A 13,176-nucleotide genomic window follows, 5' to 3' on the forward strand; every position below is an offset into this window, starting at 1 on the left:
CATGGTACTGCTGGTGATGACATGGCTGCTGTTGTAGTTGTCTCTGCCTCAGTGTGTGGATTCCTAAAGGGGGTATTTATTCAAGTTCTTAAAGGGTAACCATTGTTCCTTAGAAACCAATCACAGATTTGGGTTGGTGCCGAAATAGCTGGAAATGTTAGTATGAATGAATCACGGCAGATGCCAGAGAACATTGCACACTCATGATAGAAGACCTTGTGGACACAAGTCACCTGTACATTGACGGAGTGGAAGGAATTCCAGTTGACAAAGGTGTCCACATGTGGAATTGGGACCTTTATGGCAACATGGGTGCAATCAATAACCTGAGGGAAGCCTGCTCAGTGGGCAAAGACTATGTCTCTCTGCATCTCCAAATCTACAGGGAAATGAATGTGACCCCCCTACACATGAGTAAACAGTCTTAATACAGTGGCATGCTGCTGCCTGGGATATATCAACCAGGCTCCTGATGACCTCTGGAAAAATCCTGAGGCAGAGAAGTTGAGAGTGTCAACTTTTCACAGCCACTGGCAGGGCAAGGGGGTTGCTGGATTGTGGCTTGAGTTGCTGCTGGAACATGTGACATTTGTCTATCAGCCCCTTATATCCTAGCCTCACTCACCTTCGGCACTGGTTCTACTTGTGACTAATAAATAAACTTTAAAAAAAACTTTACCTTCAGTAAGATGTACACCCTTCCCACAGGGTAGTACCTGCTTGTCCTGCCTCTCCTTCTCTTTCCTGGTGTGTGGGCAATGGCTGCTTCCCCCTGACTTTCTATCCTCTCTCTGGCCTTCAGTTGTTCACAGTAGCTGGCTTTGATGGCCTCTGTGCAGGGGTGTTACTCCCAACTTAGGTGTTTCTTTGCACAAGGTACTATGCGCTCTTCTCCAGCACAGAGGTCCTCTGGCACCTGGGTGCATGCATCAGTCGGGGCAAATACAATTCCCTTGCGCGACCAGGCACCCCACTCTCCCACTCCATTGGTTTAAGGGGAGACAGTGGAATTTCTTTTATGCCACTTCTGAGGCTGTGAATAAAAGTTTAAGGCAAATTCCACAGGGGTACGTTACCTCTCCAAAGGAGTCCCCTGATTATCGAAAGGAATATGCCAAGTTCAGACCTGCTCTTATCAAATCTACTTTGCAGACTTCAGGTTTCACACTCCTAGACTACCAAAGTCCCAGTGGAGTCAAGTGGAAGCAGTTGCTGATTCAACTGGCCAGCTGCCTCCATTAAACATGCTTACGCAAAAATGCCCTGCCCCCATTCCCACCCCGATGAGAATGGAAAGTGCTCTATTTAAGAGTGGGACTCATGATTTCTGGGCAGTTCCATTATTTTCATCATGACAGAGAGAAAATTCCATGCTCATGTATACAGAGGTGAAAAGACTATCTTGAGACAGGATGCTCACCCGTACAGTTCATCTCTGAGAAGAAGTACATACTTATCTGTTAAACTATCTTACTTTCAAAGATACAGAAGGATGTTGTGCAATTGGCTAAACTCTTATCCCCATAGACATTTTTAAAAATTAATTTATGGGATGTGGTTGTTGCTGGCTGGGCCCACATTTATTGCCCATCCCTTGAAAAGGTGGTGGTGAGCTGCCTTCTTGAAACACTGCAGTTCATGTGGTGTAGGTACATCCACAGTGCTGTTAGGGAGAGTGGTCCAGGATTTTGACCCAGTGACACTGAAGGAACGGTGATATATTTTCAAGTCAGGATGGTGAATGACTTGGAGGGGAATCTCCAGATGGTGGTGTTCCCAGGTTACTGCTATCTTTGTCCTTCCGGATGGTAGTGGTCATGGGTTAGGATGGTTGTGCCTAAGGAGCCGTGATGTATTTCTACATACATCTTAAAGATGGTACACACTGGTGCCACAGTTGGAGGGAGTGAATTTTTGTGGATGGGCTACCAATTAAATGGGCTGCTTTGTCTTGTATGGTGTCGAGCTTCTATAGTGTTGTTGGCGTTGCATTCATCCAGGCTGTCAAATGGGCATGTCAACTAAATCTACACAAGGTGGATGAACTCTTTTTTTCACTCAGCATGAAAGAATTGAGGTATTCAAAGGGAAACTGGAAAGTTATTGACTGGGGATCTACAAATATATTCGAGCTCTTAAAAGATTTTGATGCAATCAAACTGCGGATTGTCAAGCCCTTCTAATCGGCACAATAAATTTAGTACTTGTTTCTCATGGTGGAACAATTTGCCACACACTTGTAGCCTACAAAGGCCATTAGAGAAATATTAAAGCTGAATTGCCCTTTGACCCAAGAAAAGCTATTAGCAGAGCTTATTGACATTTCATCAAACAGCTTTAACAGAGCCAAGTTCAGTGAAAAGCCACTTGAGATCATTTGGTCTGAATCTTCTGATGAATTCAGCACTGCTTCTTCCACAGCACTGAATGTTGCTCCAATTTGGGTCAACCTACTTATGCAAAGCTGCATTTTCAGCATTGACATCAATGGAGACAGTGTACTGAGCCAGGATGAACAATGGACCATTACATGCGCATGTGTGGTCAAAGATACCTCCACATCTTGACATAATTGTAGCTAAGTGTCAGCTACAAGTTCCACATTTGGTAAGTAAAACAAAACCAACAATAAATCAATATGTTTATGATTTCTAGATAGAAGAAGTGTGTCTGTTGTGTTACAGGGGCTTAGCTGGAGTTCAGATAGGAGCTGAATAATTTTTTTGCCCTGGCTAATATCACTGCATTCAAAAGGTATGTGGGGTGTCAGTCTCCTGAAACTCATTTTCATTGTCTTCAGGGGTTGGATGGGAATTTCCAATTTTTTCTTCCTTCAGAATTCGCAGAGTGCGTTTTTAAAAATACATTTGGGGGTCTTACTTTGACCAAAGTGTCAAAACGAGCCCTAAACCATTGCAGTATGAATAAGGCATCCCTATTTGAAATAAAATGCTGGCAGTACTCAGCAGGTTTGGCGGCATCTGACTTTTCAGGTCCATAACCTTTCATCAGAGCTGCAGTGGATGCATGATTGAAAGTCTGGATTTAGCACACAATCTTGGTCTTAATTGATGACCACAATTTGAACCTGGAGGTGCTAAACCAGAAACCCCCTGATTTAGCACTTAAGCAGTTATTCGAGCAGTATATGTGGACACCTAACAACCAGTACCACTGAAGGTGCTGAGTTTTAAAAATTCATTTATGGGATGTAGGTGTCACTGGCTAGGCCAGTATTTATTACCCAATCCCTCAGGATTAAGTCATGGGAATGATATATTTTACATAAACACTGGTAGTGTTAAGAAGTGATGTGGAGATGCCGGCGTTGGACTGGGGTAAACACAGTAAGAAGTTTAACAACACCAGGTTAAAGTCCAACAGGTTTATTTGGTAGCAAAAGCCACACAAGCTTTCGGAGCTGCAAGCCCCTTCTTCAGGTGAGTGGGAATGTCAGCCATTGGAAAAAGACAAGCTTTTTCCTCGCATGCAATTTTCTCCTTATCCCCTTGTACAGCTTTTGGATGGGGCTTCTAAGGGTTGCCATGGAGAATCAGATTAACCTTAAACCAGTGATGACGCCCATTTTACTGTTTGTAAAACAAAACTTTGTAAAATGGTGCAGTGGATTAGTGCTCCAAGAGACCATGCCATCAAGTGATAAGAAAAGGATGGGCAGCATATTGGCACAGTGGTTAGCATTGCTGGCTCACAGCTGCAGGCACGCATGTTCAATTCCGGCCTTGGGTGATAGTCTGAGTGGAGTTTGCATGTTCTCCACGTGTCTGCATGGGTTTCCTCCAAGTACTCCGGATTCCTCCCACAGTCCAAAGATGTACAGGTTAGGTGGATTTGCCATGCTAAATTGCCCCTTACTGTGCCAAGTTGCGTAGATAACCCCTAATCAGGAGTTACAATATTCAGGTGGGTGGAGGGTGCGGGGTAGGTCTGTGTAAAATTCTGAGTCAGTGCAGCCACAATGGGTTGAATGGACTCCTTCTGCACTGTAGGGATTCAAGCATTCATAGAAATCATAGAAACCCTACAGTGCAGAAGGAGGCCATTTGGCCCATCGAGTCTGCACTGACCACAATCCCACCCAGGCCCTATCCCCACATATTTACCCACTAATCCCTCTAACCTACACATCTCAGGACTCTAGGGCAATTTTTAACCTGGCCAATCAACCTAACCCGCACATCTTTGGACTGTGGGAGGAAACCGGAGCACCCCGGAGGAAACCCACGCAGACATGAGGAGAATGTGCAAACTCCACACAGACAGTGACCCGAGCCGGGAATCGAACCCGGGACCCTGGAGCTGTGAAGCAGCAGTGCTAACCACTGTGCTACTGTGCCGCCCATTCAATGAAACTACGAACACAGCTCCCATAGTGAGTCCACTGGCACTGGAGGGAAGTGCTGATGGGAAGGGAGGATGCATCGATAGGTGGACAGAGAGAAAACATGTTCCATGATGCAGGAAGACAGTTAAGAAACAATGGTTTATGGCAGTACTGTTACAGAGCAAGATGAGATGTTTAATTTTAAAACAAGTGGAGCTTTTTGCAAACAAATATTACGTGGGTTATATCTCATGAAAACTCATTAATCTGAAACATTAAGTTTCTCCACAGACCCTGCTTGACCTGCTGAGTACTTTCATTATTTTCTGGCTTACTTTGATTAAGTTTTTAAAGTTTATTTATTAATGTCACAAGTAGGCTTACATTAACATTGCAATTAAGTTCCTGAGAAAATCCTCTCGTCGCCACATTCCGGTGCCTGTCTGGGTACAACTAAGGGAGAATTTAGCATGGCCAATGCAACTAACCATCATGCCTTTTGGATTGTGAGAGGAAACCGGAGCACCCGAAGCAAACCCACACAGACATGGGGAGAACGTGCAAATTCTGCACAGACAGTGACCCAAGCCGGCAATTGAACCAGGATCCCTGGCACTGTGAGGCAGCAATGCTAACCGCTGTGCCACCCTGCCGCCCCTATGCCACCATGCTGCCTGTTGTTGATTTGATTTGATTTATTATTGTCCCATATATTAGTATACAGTGAAAAGTATTGGTTCCTACACACTATACAGCCAAAGCATACGGTTCATAGAGAAGGAGAGGGCACAGAATGTGTGTGTAGAGAAAGATCACCTTAATGCGAGGTAGGTCACTTAAAAGTCTGATGGCAGCAGGGAAGAAGCTGTTCTTGAGTTAGTTGGAACGTGTCCTCAGAGTTTTGTATCGTTTTTCCGACGGAGGAAAGTGGAAGAGAGAATGTCCCGGTCTTTGATTATTGCTGGCTGCTTTTCCGAGGCTGCGGGAAGTGTCGACTGAGTCAATGGACGGGAAGCTGTTGCTGCTGTTTGATGAATAAATTCCTTGTTCTTTTAATAAATATATTACAATTTAGATTAATGCTAGAATTTCAATTTGTTTTTGTTTAAATATTCAATCTAATTCGTTTACACCCGTGTCAATGAACAGGTTAACCGCAACGGAAAGAAAAAACGCTGAGGAATGTGAGAAACGCCAAATAAAAACAGAAAATCTTGGAAATACTCGGCAAGTCTGGCAGTTCCCATTGAAAGCCGTCCACCTGAACCGTTAACACATGAGTTGTGTCGGATCAAAACATTGAACGGGGACAGTACTGGAATTCGCAGTGGGGTGATTCGAAAACACAACTAACGGTCACAATGTTATAAAGATATGACTTTGAAAATTAACAGTAAATCCTCCGCCACAGGAAATGAAACAGAGAGTAAAATTAGTATCGAAATATGTGCATCGAAATTAATCATTGTGAATTCCGATTTTGCTGAATTAAAATTTGTCACAAGTGGTGCAAGGAATCGCAGCCGAGCAGATTTCAGAAATAGGATTAATTGTTCATTGTCACACAGCGAGTTAAGGTAATCAAACCCCCCCCCCCCCCTTCCCCGTCAGAATGATCAGAAAACTTTCCATGGTTTAAAAATTGAAGGCGAGCTTAGTCAGTTCGTTCTCAGCCTTCCGAGTCCAGGTTACTCGCTGGTAGTTTGGAAATTGTTAACAGTTTGCGGAGTTGTGGCAGTGAAATTGGCATCAATCTGGAAATCCGGTTACAACTGTGTGTGTGTGTCGGACAGCAGTTGACTCAATGTCAGCGTGTGACTCGACTGGAATGCATTTTACAGTGTGGGTGAGTAAATAACTAACTGCTACTGCTGTCATCTGACAGCAAGAGGTGTCAATTTCCTTCTGAATTCGGTAGCATCAATCCCGCGGATAATCGCAGCTAAAACAGCGGCAGAGACAAGACGCGGAAATTGTAACTTTCATCACGAAAAGATGCTGTTTTCGAGAAGGGCGTTAAGACACGTGAAATACAAGAACGTTTGTTCAGCATCGCACAAGCATCATTTTAAAAACGTGCCAGAGGGCAGGATTGGCAAAACTATTCACAACACATATTCAAGACGAGGACTCCGTAAAATTAACAGCGGTTTACAAACAACGTTTACTAATGGTATTACGAGATTAAGTGCGATTGAAACTGCTCTAGCCACCAGGTCAGTCAGACTTTTAAAAAAATCCGTTCTGTTCACAGAGATTCGCTGATTTCATTTATTTAAAGAAGGTGGACACTTTTAAACAAACCGCTGCCCCGATTTCTTTCCCCTTTGCATTTGTATTTATTTTTGTGTTAGTTACTCGTTACTGCGTCAATAAGATTTCGAATCGTTGGCCGAGATTGATCACCACACCGAGAGTAGCCCATTCGTTTTAATTGATTTATATCAGTATTACAATTGGAAACCTGGACCCAGTGCCGGATTTAGACTTGGTGAGGCCCTAAGCTATATAAAGCTTGGAGGCCCCTTGTTAAAAAGTTACACCAAAAGGTCTCACAAAGGGTCGCCACAAAAAAATTGAAAACATAATTATGCCTTTTAATTATTAATAGCAAGGTATTTAAAGTGAAAAATACAAATTTTCAAATGAATGTATTTACTGATTACATATTTATCATTTGGCTGGCTTGATCTCTCATAGATTTTGGTAATTATTTGAGTTGCTCTTCAAGCTGGTGCTTTCTTTTTCTTTTCTGGTATCCGCTCTTAAATGTTCTCCTCATTGTAAACCTTCTGAAATTTTGTGAGGCCCTAAGCTGTAGCTTGTTTATCTTATGCCTAAATCCGGCACTGCCTGGACCATTGATTGAAAAGAGCTTCCTCACATCTAAAGTCAAATAAAAATAAAATTAAAATTTAAATAAAAACTTAGTTTAAACCAAATACAACGGGTTTATTTGATTTACATAATATAATAATGTCCATCATTTCTGTAAGTGAAGAATTCAGATGGTGCACTAAAGTTTTGAAAATATATTAAAAACATTTAGAGAGCACACATTAATCCTTTAACTCAAATGTAATGTTTCACAGTATTTCAAAACCAAACACAAATACCATTTGCTCTGTCGGTTTCTGCAAGTACAACGCTGCAGTTTTTCAGTAATATTGGCTATAATGTGTTTTGGAAGATAATATTCATTTCAAACCGAAAATTCTACAAATATTCCATGCTTGGGATACCAGATGGTACCAACAATGCACTAAGACAAAGAATATTTGCAGGGATATCTTTAACTTGTGGACTGTTGATATTTGATAAGAATTCTGGAAGGGATTCAGTTAAATAGGAGATGGGAAACTTCAATTTACAAAACTAAAGATATGAGGAACATTAAGTGCAGGATAAAAGGAGGAACTAGAAGGTGCGAAACATGGGAAGGTTTTATTTACATAAAAGGTTTTGTTGAAGAAAAGTTTGATTCTGATTCTGCTGTAAAAATGTAGGGACACTCCAGTTCAAACCTGAGGACTAACAAGGCAAAATTCATTATTATACAGTGTACACAAACAGTTAATGTAAGGTAAAGTCACAGGGCATAAAAAAATGAGAATATGAAAGCTTAGTCACTGTCGACAGTACAGAAACCCTTTCATAACTCACCCAGCATGGTGAGATTCATTAGTAACAACAGAACCCGCCTTTTCTCTAAATGATATATGTTATATTTTCTCTTAATGCATGTACCTCCAGAGCTTCCTGTTTTAATTTCGTTTCCAGTATTTGCAGTTGTCTCAGACAGGCATTAAGATATATTAAGGGTGGAAATCTATAGTTTATGTCAGAATACATGCAGAATTGGGCGCATTTTTATAAACCAGTGGCTCTTACAAAGTATTGCAATTGCATAAAAAAAATTAATAATGGTCTAAATTATATATTTTTCGTCTATAAGACATTTCTCAAGTGCAGCACCCTAATGGGGTACAACTGAATTTTATCTAAACGCTAAGGTTTTTAAAAAAGTGACAAGGGACACATTGGCATCTCTTTTCATTCTGTAGCCGACAGTCATTGAGATTAGGGCGTAGATCTGTGAAATTTATATTCCATGAATCATATTTAACTTCTAACATATTACGATAGAAGAAAGCGGAGCCCATTGTTGCCTTAGGACATGTAACCGGATTGGATCACACATTAAAACCGCTTCTAAATATTAAAATGAACACCCTAGAACTCAGAGTAAAAAGTAATTATTTGCTCTTTTTTTGGAAGAAATGCCAAATAACATAAATTAAGGTTCAAAGATGAAATGGATCTCGCAATTGTAAATGCATCAGTCGAATGTTTGTTACACAGATATTTTGTCACAAGACGTTAAATATATTTTAAAAACGAGCGCATCCATGTGAAGTATCGGGAAAGCCGTGCCGAGATGGGGAAGATCAGTAGTGGGTTGATGCAATTGAGAAAATTACAGTGAATAAACCCGGTGGCCCACTGTTTGAGCCAGGGTCAATTGATATTCAGTTCTAATGGGTGAGGAGGTACATATACTAAATGGAGTTAAACTTTATTGCTGGGTTGAAAGGTTATGGGGAGAAGGCAGGAAAATGGGGATGAGAAGCATATCAGCCATGATCGAATGGCGGAGCAGACTCGATGGGCCGAATGGCCTAATTCTGCTCCTATATCTTATGAACTTATGCTGGGGGGATATCCAAAGATAGGTGATACTGTTGGAGTTTGCCCCCGCTCCCCACCCCTCACGTGAAAAAATAACATTGTGCTCCAGAACCCTCTGCGGAACGTGCATGGTATATAGAATTAATTTACCTAAACCCTTCCAATTCTCAATTACCTCTAAAGATGTCATTAAGTGTGGAATGAATCAAGCAATTCTCTGAATTTTAGCTGAGCCGTTGAAAGACTGCAGATAAATTATAGAAATACATTGTTTCGATAATGAAAATTATAGAAACTTGGAACAGGCGAACGGTCCTATTGTCGAGTTAGTGCAGTCATCAGGGACACTAGAAAAGTATGTCAGCCCAAATTAAAAAAACATTAAAACGCGCTTTAAAGGTAATAAAAAAAAGAAACAAATGTTTAAGTATTAGGAAATGGGATGGCAGAAAGAGAGGTGCGGAAAAGTGACCAAAGTTTGGTTGAGTCATATGGAGGAACTTTCTTTCTAGAAATCATAGGCTATAATCATATGTCATTACTGTAAATGTAGTGATTTATCTATAAATTAAATGCCAAAAGATGTTACGGCACATATTTCATTTGAGTTTTTATATACTATTTCTTAAAACATTTTTGTTGTATTTACAGTACTTTTATTTGAAATCTGTACATTTTACAGCAATGTCGAACTTTTAAAAAAAATGTCCTCCAAAGTACCTTTCAAAATCAGAAACGAAAAGAAAGGCGGCACGTCTCTCAAGAAAAAGGAAGTCACTCAATCGCCTTGCCTTAAGTTACCTAGATACTTCACCACATCCCAGTGACTGTTTTGCTTTGCCAGATCGATGGGTAGGCAGTTGTTATTGTCCCGGAGATTGGTGTCAGCCATCCCGATTTCTACCAGGATTTTCAGCGTGTCCAAGAAACCGTCCCTGGCTACATCGTGAATTAATGCGATTTGCAGGTTATCCTGCCGGTTGGGATCTGCGCCGTGTTTTAGCAGAAGCTGACAGATTAACGGGCAGCCCATCTTCATCACCTGAAATAGGAGGGAGAGAGATTAAAAGAGAGAAGGTATTTACCTTTAAATTGCTACTAAATAATTAAGACCCAGTGCACATGAAGCTGAATTTACCATGTCTAAATTTGTATTCGTCCCCTTCCTTACACCCCAATGGCTCTTTTTAAACAACTGTTTAAATATTCGCCAATTATATCAATGGACTAGGTGGATAAATGCAGGCGTGTACTTAAATCTGTCAGCAAATTTCTTGTTTTCTTCATTCTATTTCATTTATTGCTCTAAATGTTCTAATAATTGAATGCGCAACTTCCCGAATTTGTTACTTCTGAAATTTATTGTTACAAAATGATTCCATTCCTAATATAAAAAAACAAATAACTGTACATTAAAAAACCGTAACATTTACAGCAAAGTCTTGCCTCAGACAGCTATCGGCGCAACGGAAGTTAAAACTTACAATAATTTAGATAATGTCTATTCCAGTTTAAATGGGTGTCTGGATAATGGGTCAAATTGAAAGGGGGGAAATCGCCAACAAATCATAACTTCCGAATTAAAAAGAAAATCCTGGGTTGGACAACACATTACAAATTAAAATATTAGAAAATACAATTAGATGTTGCTTTTAAATCTGAAAATTGCAAATAAACCTACTACAAATATAACCGTAAGAAGTCTCACAACACCAAGTGACACTTCTTACTGTGCCCACCCCAGTCCAACGCCGGCATCTCCACAGCACAAATATAACAAATATTTTAGACGTTGGTATATTTTTAAAAACCAAAAAAAATTACAGTCACACTTTTAGACATTTATTTAGTTAGCCTGCATACAATAAGGATGAAATATATGATTGTAGTTTATGATTTTTAAAATGCAGAAAAATATTTTACAATGCCCAAACCTTTGTTACATTTCCTAACCTCTCTTTCTGGCTGCGCGTTCAATTTTCTAATACCTCGCCATAAAGCTCTTTGGGTTGCTGTATATTTTTAAGGCGCGTTTTTATGTCGGCTTAGTTTGGGTTCAAGTCTTCCAGTTAATCTTAAAATGCACAATCTCAATGATTAATTGTTCAATATCCAGAGGCTACTGTTAAAGCAATTTATTACGAATTATGCCACATCAGATTAAATCAGAATGGGTTAATATCCTTGGTCAAGGCTGGAAGATTTTTTTTTCTCTTTGGTTTGCATCAGAATCGTTAACTTATCTGCGACCTACTGAGTGTTTCGTATTTCCTTGTTTAGTTTCAGATCGGCAGCAGTCTTTTTGAGTGCATTTTGGATAAATATCAATTTCGTTAGTTTTATCTGCCATTGGTGTTAATAAAATGAATACATACTCAATTAAAAACATACTCCACCTAGATCGACCGATATTTAAAGTTTCCTTGTAATGTAGGCGTTAAAATGGCGCCAGAGTAACGTTTCTTTTGTAATCTATTACAAATAACTGAATAACTTTACAAATAACTGAATAATTTGTTCCGATTTTTAAAACATTTTGTATACGTCGATTAAAGTGTGGGTCTGTTTAAATGATTTCCGGTATTTAAAACAGCCAGCAGCTTTAAAATTGGAATATTCTCTTGCCGCAAAATTATACTCCTCCAAAAAAAAACCAAAATGTGAATGAGATTGAGGAAAGTGCTGACACAAATAAACGCTCCTCAAGAGGATTGGCAATTGTTTAGCCATGCAAAGATTAATAATCAAGTTGCGTAAATCATATAGACATGTCTTAATGCAATCAGGGAAACGCAATATTACACGTTAAATTAAAAAGATGTACCTGTATAGGAGTCCTGCCAAAACTATTGACACCATTGGGGTCTGCTCCATTCCTTAACAACTGAGTTACCTTGCCAATGTCCCCTTGGGCTGCTGCATTTGCAAGTTCGTCGTTATTTGCCATGGAGCTTGCTTAATTTGTTTTCCTTCTGCACTGTTTAGAAAATAACAGCAACAAGAATAAATCCAAACTGGCTGCTCCTTTCAGCCTCCAACCTGTTATCGCCCCCAGTTGACAGGTCCCTTTGGGTGACAGTATTTAAATAGTGGAAGGTGGAGCGATGTCAGTAAACCATCCTCTGGGCGGTTGTTGTTTTTGTTTAGAGTGGGTTGGACGAGTGGCGGGTAACTTGCTGGCTGGCTCCCTTTGCACATTGAAGACATTGGGGGCCCCGGCTAGGGGCGCTGACTGACAAGACGTTCCGCTGCGATATGTTCAGACATGTCTTTGCTGCGCCTGTGCGTTTGACTGGGGAGGGAGGGGGAGGGGGAGGAGAGGCTTGACGTCACTGCTGCAGCGCGCAGGCGCCAGCGAACGAAGCCCTCAGGTCCGGCGGCGGCAACCGCGCGCCTGCGCGGGAACGGGTGGTCGCGCCTGCGTGTAGCACACTCCCTCAGAAGCGGGCGAGGGCATATGGGTGCCGGGGAGGCAGGAGGACAACGACAGTGCTGTGGAATGGTCAGGTTCAGCGGCACAGAGGAGCTGCCCCCCCCTTCCCCCACCCAGGATTCACAGATAGGCAATCCCAGCAGCTTGTCTATCTGCACCCTCCCTGCAGGGCGAACGGCAGCCGGGAGGGGGAGCGCGAGAGGGGGAGGAGAGGGATCCGCTTCTACAGCCGCTGGGGCATGTGCCCCAGTTTACAGGAGCTTCCGGTCAGCGCCTTGTGCAAGCACACAGAGCTGTTTTATTTGTTATTTTGTTTTTGCACGAGAATGTTTGCTGATTTAACTGCATGCATGCGGATAATTTAGCTTGATCTCTTGCTTTCAAATGATGCAGTGTTTATAATTAATTAGAGACAGTGGCGAGGTCATGTTGGGGTTGTCAATATAGTTTTTTTTCTGCAAGGTTCGCACTCTGGAATGATGACCCAGCATATATTTGGAAGTTCTGAGCCCATACCCCCCTAAAGAAATACACTGTCATGTCGTTCAGCTTCTGAACTGTTCACACTTGCTTCCATTGTCACTCTCTTAAGTAACGTTTCATCCAGTTCAGCAGTGACTGTACCCTTCATTGGCTGTGAAGCACGTTTTGACGTCTGGAGGCACCGTAAAGCGCTCAATGAATGCCAGAATCACACTTTTTTTTCAAT

General features: G+C 41.3%; 1 protein-coding gene across 1 annotated transcript; it reads right to left on the bottom strand.

Annotated features, from left to right (window-relative positions):
- Nucleotides 1-6,624: 6,624 nt before the first annotated feature.
- LOC144494851 (cyclin-dependent kinase 4 inhibitor B-like) lies at nt 6,625-12,309 on the bottom strand. The gene is made up of 3 exons (XM_078214284.1): nt 11,859-12,309; nt 9,836-10,076; nt 6,625-7,231 (listed from the first exon to the last, which is right to left on the bottom strand). Exons 1-3 carry the CDS (start codon nt 11,979-11,981, stop codon nt 7,056-7,058), a joined length of 540 nt encoding a protein of 179 aa, XP_078070410.1. The 5' UTR covers nt 11,982-12,309; the 3' UTR covers nt 6,625-7,055.
- Between the last annotated feature and the right edge of the window lie 867 nt (nt 12,310-13,176).

The sequence above is a fragment of the Mustelus asterias genome, chromosome 6 (genome assembly GCF_964213995.1).
Source record: "Mustelus asterias chromosome 6, sMusAst1.hap1.1, whole genome shotgun sequence".
Taxonomy (NCBI): domain Eukaryota; kingdom Metazoa; phylum Chordata; class Chondrichthyes; order Carcharhiniformes; family Triakidae; genus Mustelus; species Mustelus asterias.

What these genes read in the sequence shown, in the direction of transcription:
- LOC144494851 (XM_078214284.1), bottom strand. Translation starts at nt 11,981, where the DNA reads ATGGCAAATAACGACGAACTTGCAAATGCAGCAGCCCAAGGGGACATT. An exon ending in TTGGCAGGACTCCTATACAG is followed by an intron (nt 10,077 to 11,858) that starts GTACATCTTTTT and finishes CTCCTATTTCAG; the next exon opens with GTGATGAAGATGGGCTGCCC. An exon ending in GGATGTGGTGAAGTATCTAG is followed by an intron (nt 7,232 to 9,835) that starts GTAACTTAAGGC and finishes ATTTGACTTTAG; the next exon opens with ATGTGAGGAAGCTCTTTTCA.